The sequence below is a fragment of the Myxine glutinosa genome, chromosome 1 (assembly GCF_964187855.1).
Source record: "Myxine glutinosa chromosome 1, kmMyxGlut1.1, whole genome shotgun sequence".
Taxonomy (NCBI): Eukaryota; Metazoa; Chordata; class Myxini; order Myxiniformes; family Myxinidae; genus Myxine; species Myxine glutinosa.
The window spans coordinates 270,290,430-270,303,544 of NC_136261.1; the positions used below are offsets into that span (position 1 = coordinate 270,290,430).

At 43.3% G+C, this 13,115-nt stretch overlaps 2 protein-coding genes across 3 annotated transcripts in view; one reads left to right on the forward strand and one right to left on the reverse strand.

The window, feature by feature from the left end:
- The window catches only part of FAXDC2 (fatty acid hydroxylase domain containing 2), an 881,086-nt gene that overhangs the window by 289,948 nt on the left and 578,023 nt on the right, over positions 1-13,115 (reverse strand). The window lies entirely within an intron of this gene.
- Positions 1-13,115, forward strand: part of LOC137437506 (sorting nexin-4) — a 76,955-nt gene that overhangs the window by 32,753 nt on the left and 31,087 nt on the right. Inside the window, exons 8-9 of the mRNA XM_078771097.1 lie at positions 3,462-3,527; positions 7,927-8,016. Of these exons, the coding sequence (XP_078627223.1) occupies positions 3,462-3,527; positions 7,927-8,016 (156 nt within the window). The remainder of the gene's footprint in view (positions 1-3,461; positions 3,528-7,926; positions 8,017-13,115) is intronic.

Sequence of the window (13,115 nt, forward strand, 5' to 3'; positions counted from 1 at the left end):
GAGCTCAGTCATGAACATTCGTTGAAGATACTCAATTTCCATGTTGGTTCAACTAAGGTTAGAGCATGTCCCAGGCAACATCAAAAAAAATAAATAAAAAAATGGTTCAACTAAGGTTAGATGCATTTCCCAGGCAACAACAAAAAATAATTACATCTCTTTACTAGAGTAATTCCTTGCGGACAACTGTAATTACAACTGTAATCACTTCAGTTACCAGCAATCCTTACTACAGTACACTTAAGTCACAATAGAGTAACCTAAAGTAGTTCTAAGTTGACTTAAACTGCCAGCAAGTATATGAGAGTTCTACTTCTTCTAATTATATCATTTTTTTTTCCTGGGCATACTAATTTATAATTTGTTCAGGGTGCCGGCGATATCTCGCCTACTCTTCACGAAAAATACCGTGGGATCTTTATCGTCCACCAACTAATGCCGGCAGACTGTATGGCCAGTAAAATTATGGCGAAAGCCTGGGATGACAATTTACAGCTGGGCCAATATTAAAACCCAGGCTAGACATCTTAGAGGTGAGTGGGTGTACCTCTCGGCCATCCTGCCAGTCCCATTTTCATCTTACATATGTTCTCCATATAGTTCATTGACTTCTTGATTTGCAGCTAAACCTTTTTTTTTTTTCCTTCAATTTGTAAAATTCCACGTTTATATCATCGTTATGACCTATTGAAATCTGCAAGCTGGCTTGAGGCGGAGCAGCTTGCGGCTCTAGCCAGCTCACTCGCTAGACAATGCACCTTTTGTTTTGTTGTTTTTTGGTTTTTTGTATACAAGATCGAGGCTCGTGTAAGAGCGAACACTCGTCACAAAAAAACATAAACGGACATATAAAACATATAATGAAGGGAGCGGGAGACGAGATGGGGAGAGAGAGGGAAGCACACAAGTACAACATTAGAGAGCAGGGACATCAGGAGATCTGTGGGAAGGAGAGGGCTTGGGGGGAGGAGGCATGGGAAGGGGGGAGGGGGAGGGTGGGAGAGGTATAAAACACATGGACACTGCTAGGACTTCCAGGAAAGAAGTCGGTATTTCAAAAAAGTGGATCTGGAGTAATTTAACGGGGGTAGAAAAGATCAAGGTTTTGGATGGAAGATGAGGGATTGTGGCAAACAGCTGTTTTAACGACCTGGAGGGAGGAGAAGGATTGAAGAGAGTGAGGGAGTTTGTTCCAGAGGTGGGAGAAAGGAGGAATGAAAGAGTGAAGGTGAGCAGAGAGTCTTGATTTTGGCAGTTTAACCATAAGAGGGTTGCTGGCAGATCTTGTGCGACCTAAAGGAATATTGGGGAGACAGAGCCCAGAGAGAGCTGGGGGGGCAAGGCCAGAGAGGAGTCGGTAGAGGACAGAAAGACCACCAAACCTGCCTGTGGTGAGTGAGTGAAAGGCCCTCGGGGTTAGCTTCATCGCGGGAGATGCCAATGATTCTGAATGCTTTGGTTTCAACAGCGTGAAGCCGAGCCAGGTGTGAGGCAGGTGCACCAGCCCAGAGGGGAGAGTAGTATTCCATTGAGTTGTGGATGAAAGCCTTGTACGTGGTGAGGAGCTCAGGTGTGCCAAGGAAGGACTTCGCACGACGGAGGATGCCCAGTCGGCGACTGGCTTTGGAGGCAAACGTTGAAGTGGCATCAGGGAGCGCACAGGTTCAATTGTCATATGTGACACATTAGAAGTGCTAATTTTCTTTGTTTTTGTGAGAACTAACAAACTTTCCTAACTTTCATTCCTCATAAATCTAAAGAAATAAAACTTAGGGTGCAAAAGCTGTTTGGAGTATCATCACCTACATGTGAACAAATTAAGACCTACGTGTGAACACCTTGCTTTGCAAAATTGGGATGTTTAACGTCCACCAATTGATGCTGGCAGATGGGACGCCCAGCTTAACATCCATCTGCAGTATGGCACTCACATTGATATCGCTCCCTGCCATGCGAGACACCAGGATAAAAGTTTGTAGGTGGGACGAGTTTGTAACCCAGGCTAGATTGCTTAGGGCCGAATGAGCGTACCTCGGCCATCCTGCCAGCCACAACTCTCGCCAAATATTATTGGACAGTGAAGGATCATAAGGGGATGGACTTAGGTTTTTAATTTTGCTGCTTGAGTATACACTGGAAGTTGTAGTTTAGATTTTTAAAAATTAATAATCTAGACTTTTCAAATTCAGTCTTTTGGTGAAAATTCAGTCTGGTGAGAGCAGTCGACACATACCCTCTCACAGGAAGTGCTCGGCATACAAATTGGTGACATTCCACTGTCGCATATCAGTTTTTGTTCCATGTGCTTTAAAATCGTTTCCATATTTGACCCAGACTTGGAATCCCAATGTCATTTTGACCCAGGTTGTCTGGATCATGGTTAGCGATAAATGTTTGCCGAGGAAAGGATGACATGTGCTCTTTTTCTAGATTCTCTCATTGAGAATGTGTGCATCCTGCCTCCTGGGAATGTAGTGGGAGAAATGGAAGAAATTCTTCTGTTGTCTGTGAGATTTGCTGGTGTTGTTGAATGGATCAGGTGCAGCTGTGTGTAGTACCAGGTCGGTATACAGTGCTTGTGTGGAATCCAATTTAAATGTCTGTTGAACAAGGCAGCAGTTCAAACGTGAGAGGAGCAAGAATGTCCATTTGGAGGAAAAGCGAATAGAAAGCAAAATGCCTTCATCCTGGGTCCAAAACTATTTCATAAATGGCTTTCTTAATTTACTCATTTATTTTCACATTGATCTCAGGTTCATGGACGACCTTGTACGTGAATCGCATGCATGGCAAGGACATAAAATTTGGAGACATTTTGCATAACTTACAAGGGAATTACTCGGTGATATAATGGACCGATCGAGGTGCAGCATAATATGGGATTTGAACGCAGTATTCCAGCTTCATGGGCCATGTGATGTGATGGTGTCATCTGCATCTGTTTAGCATTCCCATATAAGCATTTACCTTGTGCTGTAACCCCAGGTTCAAATCTCTTGTGCTGTTTTGTTTTGTACAGTTTTGATGTTTTTGTTACATATATATATATATAAAAGCACAGCTCTTATTCTTCCTTTACTATATGATGATGATTATGATGATACAAGTTTTCCGATGATTTTTGAAAACTTAAAACAGATTTGCATTCATAGCTAATTGTTGGTTGGCCGTTGACCTGTTCCCCAAGGTTTTCTAACTACTCGTATTATGTTCTTCTTCTTCCTCTTCCTCTTTCTGCTCTTCGACCTTTCTCTTCCTTCCTCATATTCTTCTTCCACCTCTTCCTCCTCCTCTTCCCTTTCCATGGGGTGAGGTCCAATGGCACCTCTTTTTCATGAAGTTGAAACAAATGTTTTTGAATACTTATTGTTTTAAAATTACAAAGCATTCTCTCTTTCCCCTATGCATGTTTCCCTCACCCGCATCCATCCCATGTTCTTCCTTCTGATGCCTCTCAACAGTGAATGGAGTGCTATTGAGAAGGACATGGGGGACGGTCTCCAAAGTGCGGGTCACCACATGGATGTGTGAGTACTAAGCGTACCTTGGCATATGGGCTGAGCAAGTGCATGTCCAGGTCGGAACATGGGTGACAGTTGGTGTAGTGATTGGAGAAGAAGGAAGAAGATGACAGCTCTAAAGGGTTTGGAATGAGAGGTGGAATAATTGAGGCTTGCTAAAGAATTGTTCGGGAGTGTCATTTCCTTTTTCTTTGTGCTGTCATGATCATTTTGGTGAGAAAAAAAAACAAATTTGAATTGTTTTACTCCTAACCTTTCATTTTTTTGGTATTGAGATAAAACTTCTGCATGTGAAATATTTTTTGAATACATCAGGTTTTAGGGGTTGCACAGTGACTCATGGTTGCCAGCCACTCATTGTTACTTTGTGCCCGATACGCATTGATTTCCTGCAATCGGGAAACCTCTTGCGATGTTTTGTCACAACTTGAAGCAGATACTGGGTTTGCTGTTCTTCCCTTGTCAGGAGACGATTGTACTCTTCAATGAGAGCCACTGCATACACCAGAGTACAGCTGCACTGTATTAAATTAACTTAAAAACAACTTAAAATGTGCAGTACAGAGCAAGGTCATAGGTCAACTGGAATGGTCAAAATCACAAGTAAAGCAGTGGATCTACTCCAAACATTTATGCGAGCCAAATATGTGAAATTACAAACTCCGTGTGCAACCCCTAAATTTAGTCTAAATGGCTTAAAATTTCACCACAAGGGTTTTGTCATACAAATATAATTTTTTAAGTGTTAGGAGCATGACTTTTCTAACTTTCCTTTTTAAGAACCATCCTATTATTTATATATACTAGGGCATTGCCCGTACTATATCTATATCTAAAATTATATCCCCCCCCTCTATTTACATGAAATGGTTTGGTCCAAAGCGAACGGCTTGCGAGTACGGTGACAATCCCCCCCCTCTATTTACATGCAATGGTTTGGTCCAAAGCGAACGGCTTCCGGAGTTTGGTAAAGAAATCGCCATCGCGTGCACAAACGCGCAGGAAAGCGAATGAATCGCAAATTCGGTTTTATTAGTTTTAAAACATAGTTTAACGCCAACATAGTTTGCAAACGTGAAATAAATGAATACGCTCTCAAATGTGCCATCCGAGGCAGAGTGTGTCCTCCACGTTCGGCACACGCGATCGTTCGCTGCTCTCTGATTGGTTGAATCGTTTTTTGGACATAGCTCAGTAAGTAATTGTCCGATTAATATGAAACCTTGAAAAGGCACATCCTCGGGTCCCCAGCAATATACCTGGCAAGTTAAAAGTATATCGGACCCGTGGTTGTCGAGAAACAGCGGTCACAGACAAACAGACGTACAGACGTACAGAGATTACTGGAATTATAGATAGATATATATATATATATATACATATCTATCCACGACTGCTTGGACTTTAGCAATCTTTCCGATTGTAAATGTTAGTCGGTGGAATATTATTTCTGTCTTTCTTTAAACTATGCTCGATGTAAACTATTCCCAATAGAAATAAACAAAAGTTGTGTGGTTTATGCAATGAGATGATCAGGAAGATTCAGATTGCCCAAGGTAGTATAGGTAGGTTGTAGCGGGGAAGAGGGGGGAGCGGCAGGGGAGGTTGATCATAGCTCGGGAGGGATGTGTGTGTTCACAGTCACCCTGAAAACAAAAACACATGTATGACGTACTCTGTCCTGGCTCCAAATATCCCTGTTTTGTGTCCTAACGATGAGCACTCTTCTTGTCGTAGCATAGTTAGAGATGAGCGGAAATTAAGCAGAGACTGTTAATGTAAAAGAGGCAAGAGTGGGTCAGAAGAGAAAGTGATGTATTGCAATGTTTTGAGAAAATTGGGGTTTGGCGGAGTGCAACTTTACTGGCCTTGGACCCTACAGCTTGATTTTCCTAACTGAGTTAGGGAGTAAGACTTTCCTGTGTGAGGGATCACTACCATCTGGATACTCAGGGCAAAAAGTAACCCCTTACAGTTCCCTATTGCACAAGAAAGGAACCCCCCACACGAGAGAGGAACCCCCTACACCGCTCCCACCACCTCTCCCATACCCCACAGGAGAACATTTTTTTCGGATTTGGCATGTCAAATCAATTTTGTCCATTCAGGATGGTGGTTCAGGAAACGCATGCAGTTGAGAAGGAAGTGAAAACCTTTGTACCCCAAATAGAAGTTTCATTGCGAATCAAAATTTGAACAATCTCTCTGATTGATTATATGAGTAACTGGATATTGTAAAGCATGTTGTACCGTGTGACTCACTTCGCTCTGCGTTATGCCTGCCATGCTCGATTCCACCTTTTGTTCGCTCGATAGGAAATTTCAGGCAGAAATCTGTGTTCGTGTTGGCGGGATTATTATGAAACGAGAAATAGCTTTGTGACGATTCGAGCGATTTGTTTTCGTCACATTCCTTTTCGGGATCTTTTCCGACATTTGCAGAGCGATGGCTGCACCAGAAATACCAGGATAGTCACAATTTTGCACTCAGATTTACAAAAGAATCTTGAAAATTACGTTTAAATTAATAAATTAATGGTGCCACTCTGCATGGAGGTGAGAACATCAGCGGTTCGATTCTGACCCTGAACGAGTGGCATCAAAGACTTAAAAACAAATGATATGTGCCACCTTCCTCGCTTTGATGTCCAGCATTTAGAGTCGACCATGGATAAAGCCCATGGGTCACCGTTCCTTGTGGGATCGGGGTTGAGAGATTTATCCTTAATTGCCCCTCTGACCTCTGAGTAAAATGACTTTGCCAGGACTGAGTGCTGCTTTCCTGTTACTTTTCCCAAGGTCACCAGCTGTATTTGGCTGATATTTTAAATGTAATCCAGACTTGATGACTGTCTCTATCTACATGTGTGCATGATTTTTTGGGGCGGCCTTTCCATGAGCCTTTGACCCTGTAAAAGGAATGAACCAGAAAAGAGTATGTTTATCTTAAGGCTTTCATGAGCCTAGAACTTCTTCTTCTTCTCTGCCTCCTTCCCTGCCCTTTATAAGGGATGGGGTCTAACGGCACCAACCTTCTGCCATATAACCTGCGAACGACACCAGATGAAACGCTCTTTGTTTTTTTCCGTCCCGATGGATCAGGTTTTTTCGATTAGCATCCAATATTCAAAAACTCGTTACCAGCCTCGATTACTTGGACCTTGCACGTAAAAGCGAAGATTTATTTTTGAATGTTTCACATCCACATTATAAGCATTTTAGTGGGAACTCTCAAATTATCAGTGTGTTGACATTTTGCTGCCACTTCTGCATAAATATTGTTGTTACTAATCAATTTGGTTGAAGGTTTGTTTTTACTATTTCTGTATGGGTTTGTCTGTAATGACGCATGAGAATCTGATTCCTTGTCCTAGCATATAGAAGTAGAGATGTGAGGATTAGAAGGATTGTTCAGTTAAAGGAATAAAAAAGAAAAGCTTGAAGCGAAAAAAAAGAAGCTTGGAGTAGAGAAAAAAAAGGACAAAGAAAAGAAATGCTTGGAGTAGAGAAAAAAAAGAAAAAAGGAAGAAGAAGAAAAGAAAAGCTTGGAGTAGAGAAAAACAAGAAAGAAGAAGAAAAGAAAAGCTTGCAGTAGAGAAAAAAAAGAAAGAAGAAGAAAAGAAAAGCTTGGAGAAGTGAAAAAAAGAAAAAAGGGAAGAAGAAGAAAAGAAAAGCTTGGAGTAGAGAAAAAAAAGAAAAATGGAAGAAGAAGAAAAGAAAAGCTTGGAGTAGAGAAAAAAAGAAAAAAGAAGAAGAAGAAAAGAAAAGCTTGGAGTAGGGAAAAAAAGAAAAAAGGAAGAAGAAGAAAAGAAAAGCTTGGAGTAGAGAAAAAAAGAAAAAGGAAGAAGAAGAAAAGGAAAGCTTGGAGTAGAGAAAAAAGAAAAAAGGAAGAAGAAGTAAAAGAAAAGCTTGGAGTAGAGAAAAAAAGAAAAAGGAAGAAGAAGAAAAGAAAAGCTTGGAGTAGAGAAAAAAAGAAAAAAGGAAGAAGAAGAAAAGAAAAGCTTGGAGTAGAGAAAAAAAGAAAAAAGGAAGAAGAAGAAAAGAAAAGCTTGGAGTAGAGAAATTCTGTTAATTTTTGTACAAAAATGGCTTTGCTAACCACGTTGACCGTCAGACCACAGACCAAACTGAGCATTTTGTTTTGTTTGCTCTCCTTTTAATGACGTAAAACTATTATATAGTAAACAGAATGTGCCAGCTATACTTGCCCAGACTAATTTAGAGAGCATTGAAAAGCTGCACTTGTTTGGCTTGCACGACATGAGAGCTGAACGTTACCTGTGGCCAGGGCTTACGAACTGCGTAATTTGCCCCCCCCCTACCCCACAAAGTGGGACGTGCTATTTTTTCTGGCACCCACTGCTGTTATTGTTTTTTTGCTCCCACCCTCGTATCCTGTTTGCAGCTACGCAGCATCCATAGATGACATGCTGGAGGAAGAGGAGCATTACGCAGATCACTTAAAGGAGTTCCTGTACTACACAGAATCACTTCGGTCAGCATCTCACATCCTTAGGCCTTTTTCTGTTTGCCCGTTATCTGCGTACGTCCCCCGTCCCCCACACTTTATCGCTTCCTTCTCTCTGCTGTTTTTTTGCACAAACGGTCACCCTTTATCTCTGGTATATGCTTCATGTCACTATTCGGATCTTTGTGATCGCTATTACTGCCTTGCAAACAAATTGCCAACATTGTTGTTCCATGAGAAAAGTTGCTCTTTCTGCTCTCGGTACAGCTTTCTCATTAATTTTAAGCCTGGACGGGCTTGTTCTTTTAGAACGGTTGAAGTTTGCTTTCCTTTTTGTTTGAGAAACGTGTTTTACATTAACTAAGACATTCAGTTTATACAAATCATGATATGGTTGTCGGTGGGGGTGAAGGTAATCCACTTGTAATGTGAGAAGAGGTCGTCAAGAGGTGCTCGTGGCTTGTCATATCAGTCACAGTATGACGTCAGCACTAGGTTGGCTGTGGCTTGCAAATTGCTTTCAGCTGTCCTCTCCATCATCCTGTAGATCTTTTATTTTTGTCATTCCCTTTCTCCTCCCCTCCCCCCCCGCCCCCCCAAAGAGGGTCTCTGCTCCTGGTTGCGTTCAAACATACGGAAGTGTATGGGGGGAAACAGGAGGGGGGGGGGGGGTCTAAGGGGAGCTTCATAAAGTGGTCAGTCATGATCTCCCCAGAGCTGTTCATGATGAAGGTTCAAACTGTCACTGAAAGTAATGATGGTGTAATGTGCAGCTGTGTAAATGGTTGTGTGCACCTGCTTGTGCATCATATTGATAGGATGACCTTCAAACATGCAAAAGTAGTGACTGTGTAAGTGGTCCCCGAGTAGCAGAGATAAGACCACATCAAACAGTCAATTTGTCATTGTCGAAAGACAAATACCATGTATTGTAATTCCAGTAAGGAACAAACCTGTTTAAAAGTGCCAACATGGGAATGTCAACCTAGTTAACTCTGCCACTGAAGGTGGACGGTTATGTTTTCACCCCTGTCTGTCCAGGTGTATCTGTCTGTGAGCAGGATATCTCAAAGTTGTGGATGGATTCGGACGAAATTGGGTGGCGAGGTGGGCTGTGTGACTGACAATAATTATTATTTATTTTTTTGAATACAAGATCGAGGCTCGTGTAAGAGCTAACATTAATCACAAAAAGACAAACTGACACAAAACATAAGATAAAGGGAGCGGGAGACAAGATGGGGAGAAAGAGGGAAGCACACGAGTACAACAGCAGAGAACAGGGACATCGGGAGAACTGTGGGAGGGAAAGGACTTGGGGGGAGGAGGCATGGGAGGGGGTTGGGGGGTGGGAAAGGTAAAAAAAAAAAACATGGACACTGCTAGGACTTCCAGGAAAGAAGTCGGTTTTTGATTTAGGTGAAGTGAAGTAAATGACGAATTTATTTGATTTTGGTGAAGATCTGGATCTGGGTCCATATACCAGAATTTTTTAAGACATAAACGATATATATATAATATAACCACCTTTAGAGGCCATTTTTCCCCGCAAGCGAGGGTTGGCCTTTTTCGGGAACCGTGGTTGTTGTTGTTTTTTTGGTCCCCTTTTTGAAGCAATGTTTTACGGCCGGATGCCCTTCCTGACGCCAACCCTTTTTGCCACCTTTAGCGACAAACAGGGAATTACCAGTGAACTGGTACTCAATTAGCCGACCTCGGAAGGATGACAGGCTGAGCCAACCCCCCTGGCGTTAATTCAGCGATCGACCGGGATTCGAACCCAGGATCCTGGGATCCTAAGCCGGCACCCTAGCCGCTAGCCCAACACCAGGGATTAAGACATAAACGATATATAGTATGATATTTCAAAAAGTTGTGGACAAGTTTTGACAAAACTAAGTGGATGAGTTTATTATGTGACAACAAGCCGATTTGATTTTGGTTCAGGTACGGATCCAGATCCGACCTATCAGTGGGATGCAAAACATATGTTAAGCCTGGTGGAGGTATGCGCTCAACTGAGTGCCGTTTCAGTAATATATGTATCACACATCCTCTAGCTATTGCTACTTCCACCCCATTCACCTGCACAGCATACAGGGATATTTTCTAGTCTATGTAACATTTGTTAGCCTATTTGAAAAGATTGAAATCTTGCAATTACAAACTATAATTATTGTGAACTCAAAAGGTCGAAACTTAAACTCACCTGCTTCTGCACTTGGCATTGAAAGGATGACCTTCAAACGTACAAAGGAAGTACCACCAGTTGAAGAAGCCAAAATACTCTAGTACAGATGTTTTAAGAATGAGTAACCTTGTGGAACCTGGATGCTTTCCAAATGCTTGATGCTGTTTCTTGTGAGCTTGATGTAAAAAGATGATGGCCTCAGTGCATGCATCCCCGTGTTATGTCATTATCTCAAGGTACGGTGAGATTTTTTCTCTCGAGACTTGTTGCAAAGACGCTGCTTACCAAGCTCTCAATTATTTTGTCCATTTCCAGGATGGAGGTGGAAATTTATATATTTATTCGAAACCACATTGAATTGTCATCTGAAAAGGTTAAAGTTCATCATCACCATTTGCACGTTTAAGAAATACTCGCGAATTAAATAACTTCAAACTGCTTCATGAGGTTTTGTGGTCCATGTATTTGTCAATCTACTTTGAGAATTTTTTTTTTTTTTCTAATGCAGTGCCCTCAAGCTCATGGAATAGCCTGTATGTTTGTTTTTTCTTCTCATAAGCAGCATGATATATATATATATATATATATATATATATATATATATATATATATATATATATATATATATATATATATATATATATATATATATATATATATATACATATATATATATTGCTCCGGTTCTGGGATTTGTACATATGACATCATTAAAGGTTAAAGGTTTGCCCCCCATACTTAGTCCACAAGCAACACGTAGGCCCACTTAGAGTATTAGTTATGTCATAGTATGTGTAAGAGTAGGCCATTTCCCTAGTAATATCTGCGTTGTGTAAAGAAATGAGCTTAGGTCCTTTCATTTTGCGGCCCCCCTTCAATTTCACCTATGGGCAAACTCGATCCCGCGATTGGCTGATCCCTCCTTGTGTTACGCTTTGGCTGCCAGCAGCTTTGGCTGCCAGCAGCATTCGCTGCCCTTTGTTCGCTCGAAACTAGCCCAGTAACATGAGATAGGCCTAAGAAGAGGGAGGAGCGTGGGGGTCGAGGAGGGGCGGCGTCAAGAAGCACGTCAGAGGCGATGACGGTAAGGGCCACCAGCCAACCAGGGCTCTAAAGGCATGGCGTGATAGGGCGTGTTAAGGGTGCGTCTGGCAAATTCCAGAGTTCGCTGGGCAGGGCGATATAAGCCTTCACACAAATCCCTTAGAGGACTTGTCGGCACAGGAGTTATGAGAAGAGAGAGGACTCGCGTGAACAAGACTGTATCCAGAGGACTGGAAGGAGTTGCATTGTATTGAACTATTACGTACGCAGCCACGCGAGTGAACGCGGCCATAGCCGCCAGTGTAACCGCCAGAGCCCAGCCCTACCGTTCGCCCCGTAATTATCCCGTGCGCGCCGACACGCGGAGAGCTCCTGCCGTCTGTTTCATCTACTTCGCGGTGCGAGCTGGGGACCAGAGGGAGAGCTCCTGGACGCCATCCCTGGACGTGCTGACCTGTTCATCTGCAATCCCCGTGTGAGTGTCTGTGTGCGAGACGGGCCCGTTTGTCCAGGGAATACGTTAAGTCTGTGATTAAGGCTGCACTGTGTCTTCTTCTTCTGATCATTGTACATCGTGTAAATAAATCTTGTTATTCCTTTTCTTCCAATTCGACCGTTTCTGTGATTTCCATCATTGGGTAAGCGTGGCACGAATAAGAACCGCTTGGATCGGGGTCTAGTAATTGATAACGGCTCGGATCACGGGTTCGCTACCACTCGGCATATCCACCAACACCTGTGATTTGGGCGGGGCTTATTTCCTCGTTTCTGGGCAGCGCGAGTAATTAGGTAATAGCGAATTCTTAGTCCTAAAACCCTATTTCGCGCTGTCCGGGAAGGACGTCATCGGTCCCGGATCCCGTCGGTCAGTCAAAGACAGGGGAACTAATCCCCCCTTGGTAAGGGGAAAAGGCCGGCGCAGATCCGCAACAAATATATATATATTGTTGTGGTTTTGAGAACCCCTCACTTTGTAAATACTTGTAAATAATATTCCATCATTTAAAAGGTTAAAGGTCGCACCCATAGTTAGTTCATATGCAACACGTAGGACATCATAGGACTTTCAGTTATTTCCTTAGTATGTGTTTCAGATAAGGCTGTGTTCCCAATAGTTGAATTTGCGTTGCATTAATCAAATAAGATAGGCCCCATTCGCTTCCTTTGCCAACCTCTCCCCCAATTCTATAAACGCGCCTTCGCTTGCCAGCAGCGTTCGCTGCGTTGAGCTGAAGTTTGCTCAAACAAACACCATTAACCACGCGGTCAAGCTCGAGGAAGAAGGGGGCGGAGCGCTGGGAACGAGGCGTGGTCCTGTCAACTCGCCATCAAGGGCGGAGCCGGTGAGCCCTCGCCAACCAACCAGGGCTGAGGTGAGCTCACTGGCGGGCGTGGTTTCGAAGGGCGCGCATTGATCTCCAAGCGCGTTATATAAGTGCAAGTGCGAAGCCCTTTTACGGACTGCGCCGCGGGATTGCATTGTACGAACTGCTTGTAAGAACTGCGCAGGGGACGATCGATTGTAAAGGACTCGTTTGGAAAGGCGCTTTATGAACTTATTGATCGGGAGGCGCGCTTGTTTCAAAGGACTGCGCGGAGACGCTGATTGCACGAACTGCCTGTGATGAGAGAGGGAGAGAGGGAGAGAGAGAGAGAGAGAGAGAGAGAGAGAGAGAGAGACAGACACACAGACACAGAGAGACACAGAGAGAGACAGACAGAGAGACACAGACACAGACACACAGCTGGCACAAGCTACGTATTACGTACGCCGCATCCCAGTCCCCCCCCCCCCCCCCCCCGATATATCTGTAAGGTCCGCTCGTGGTCAACGACACGCGGCGCACTGCCGGCCTGCTTCCATCACCGGCACGAGTCGGGACCGGGCGAG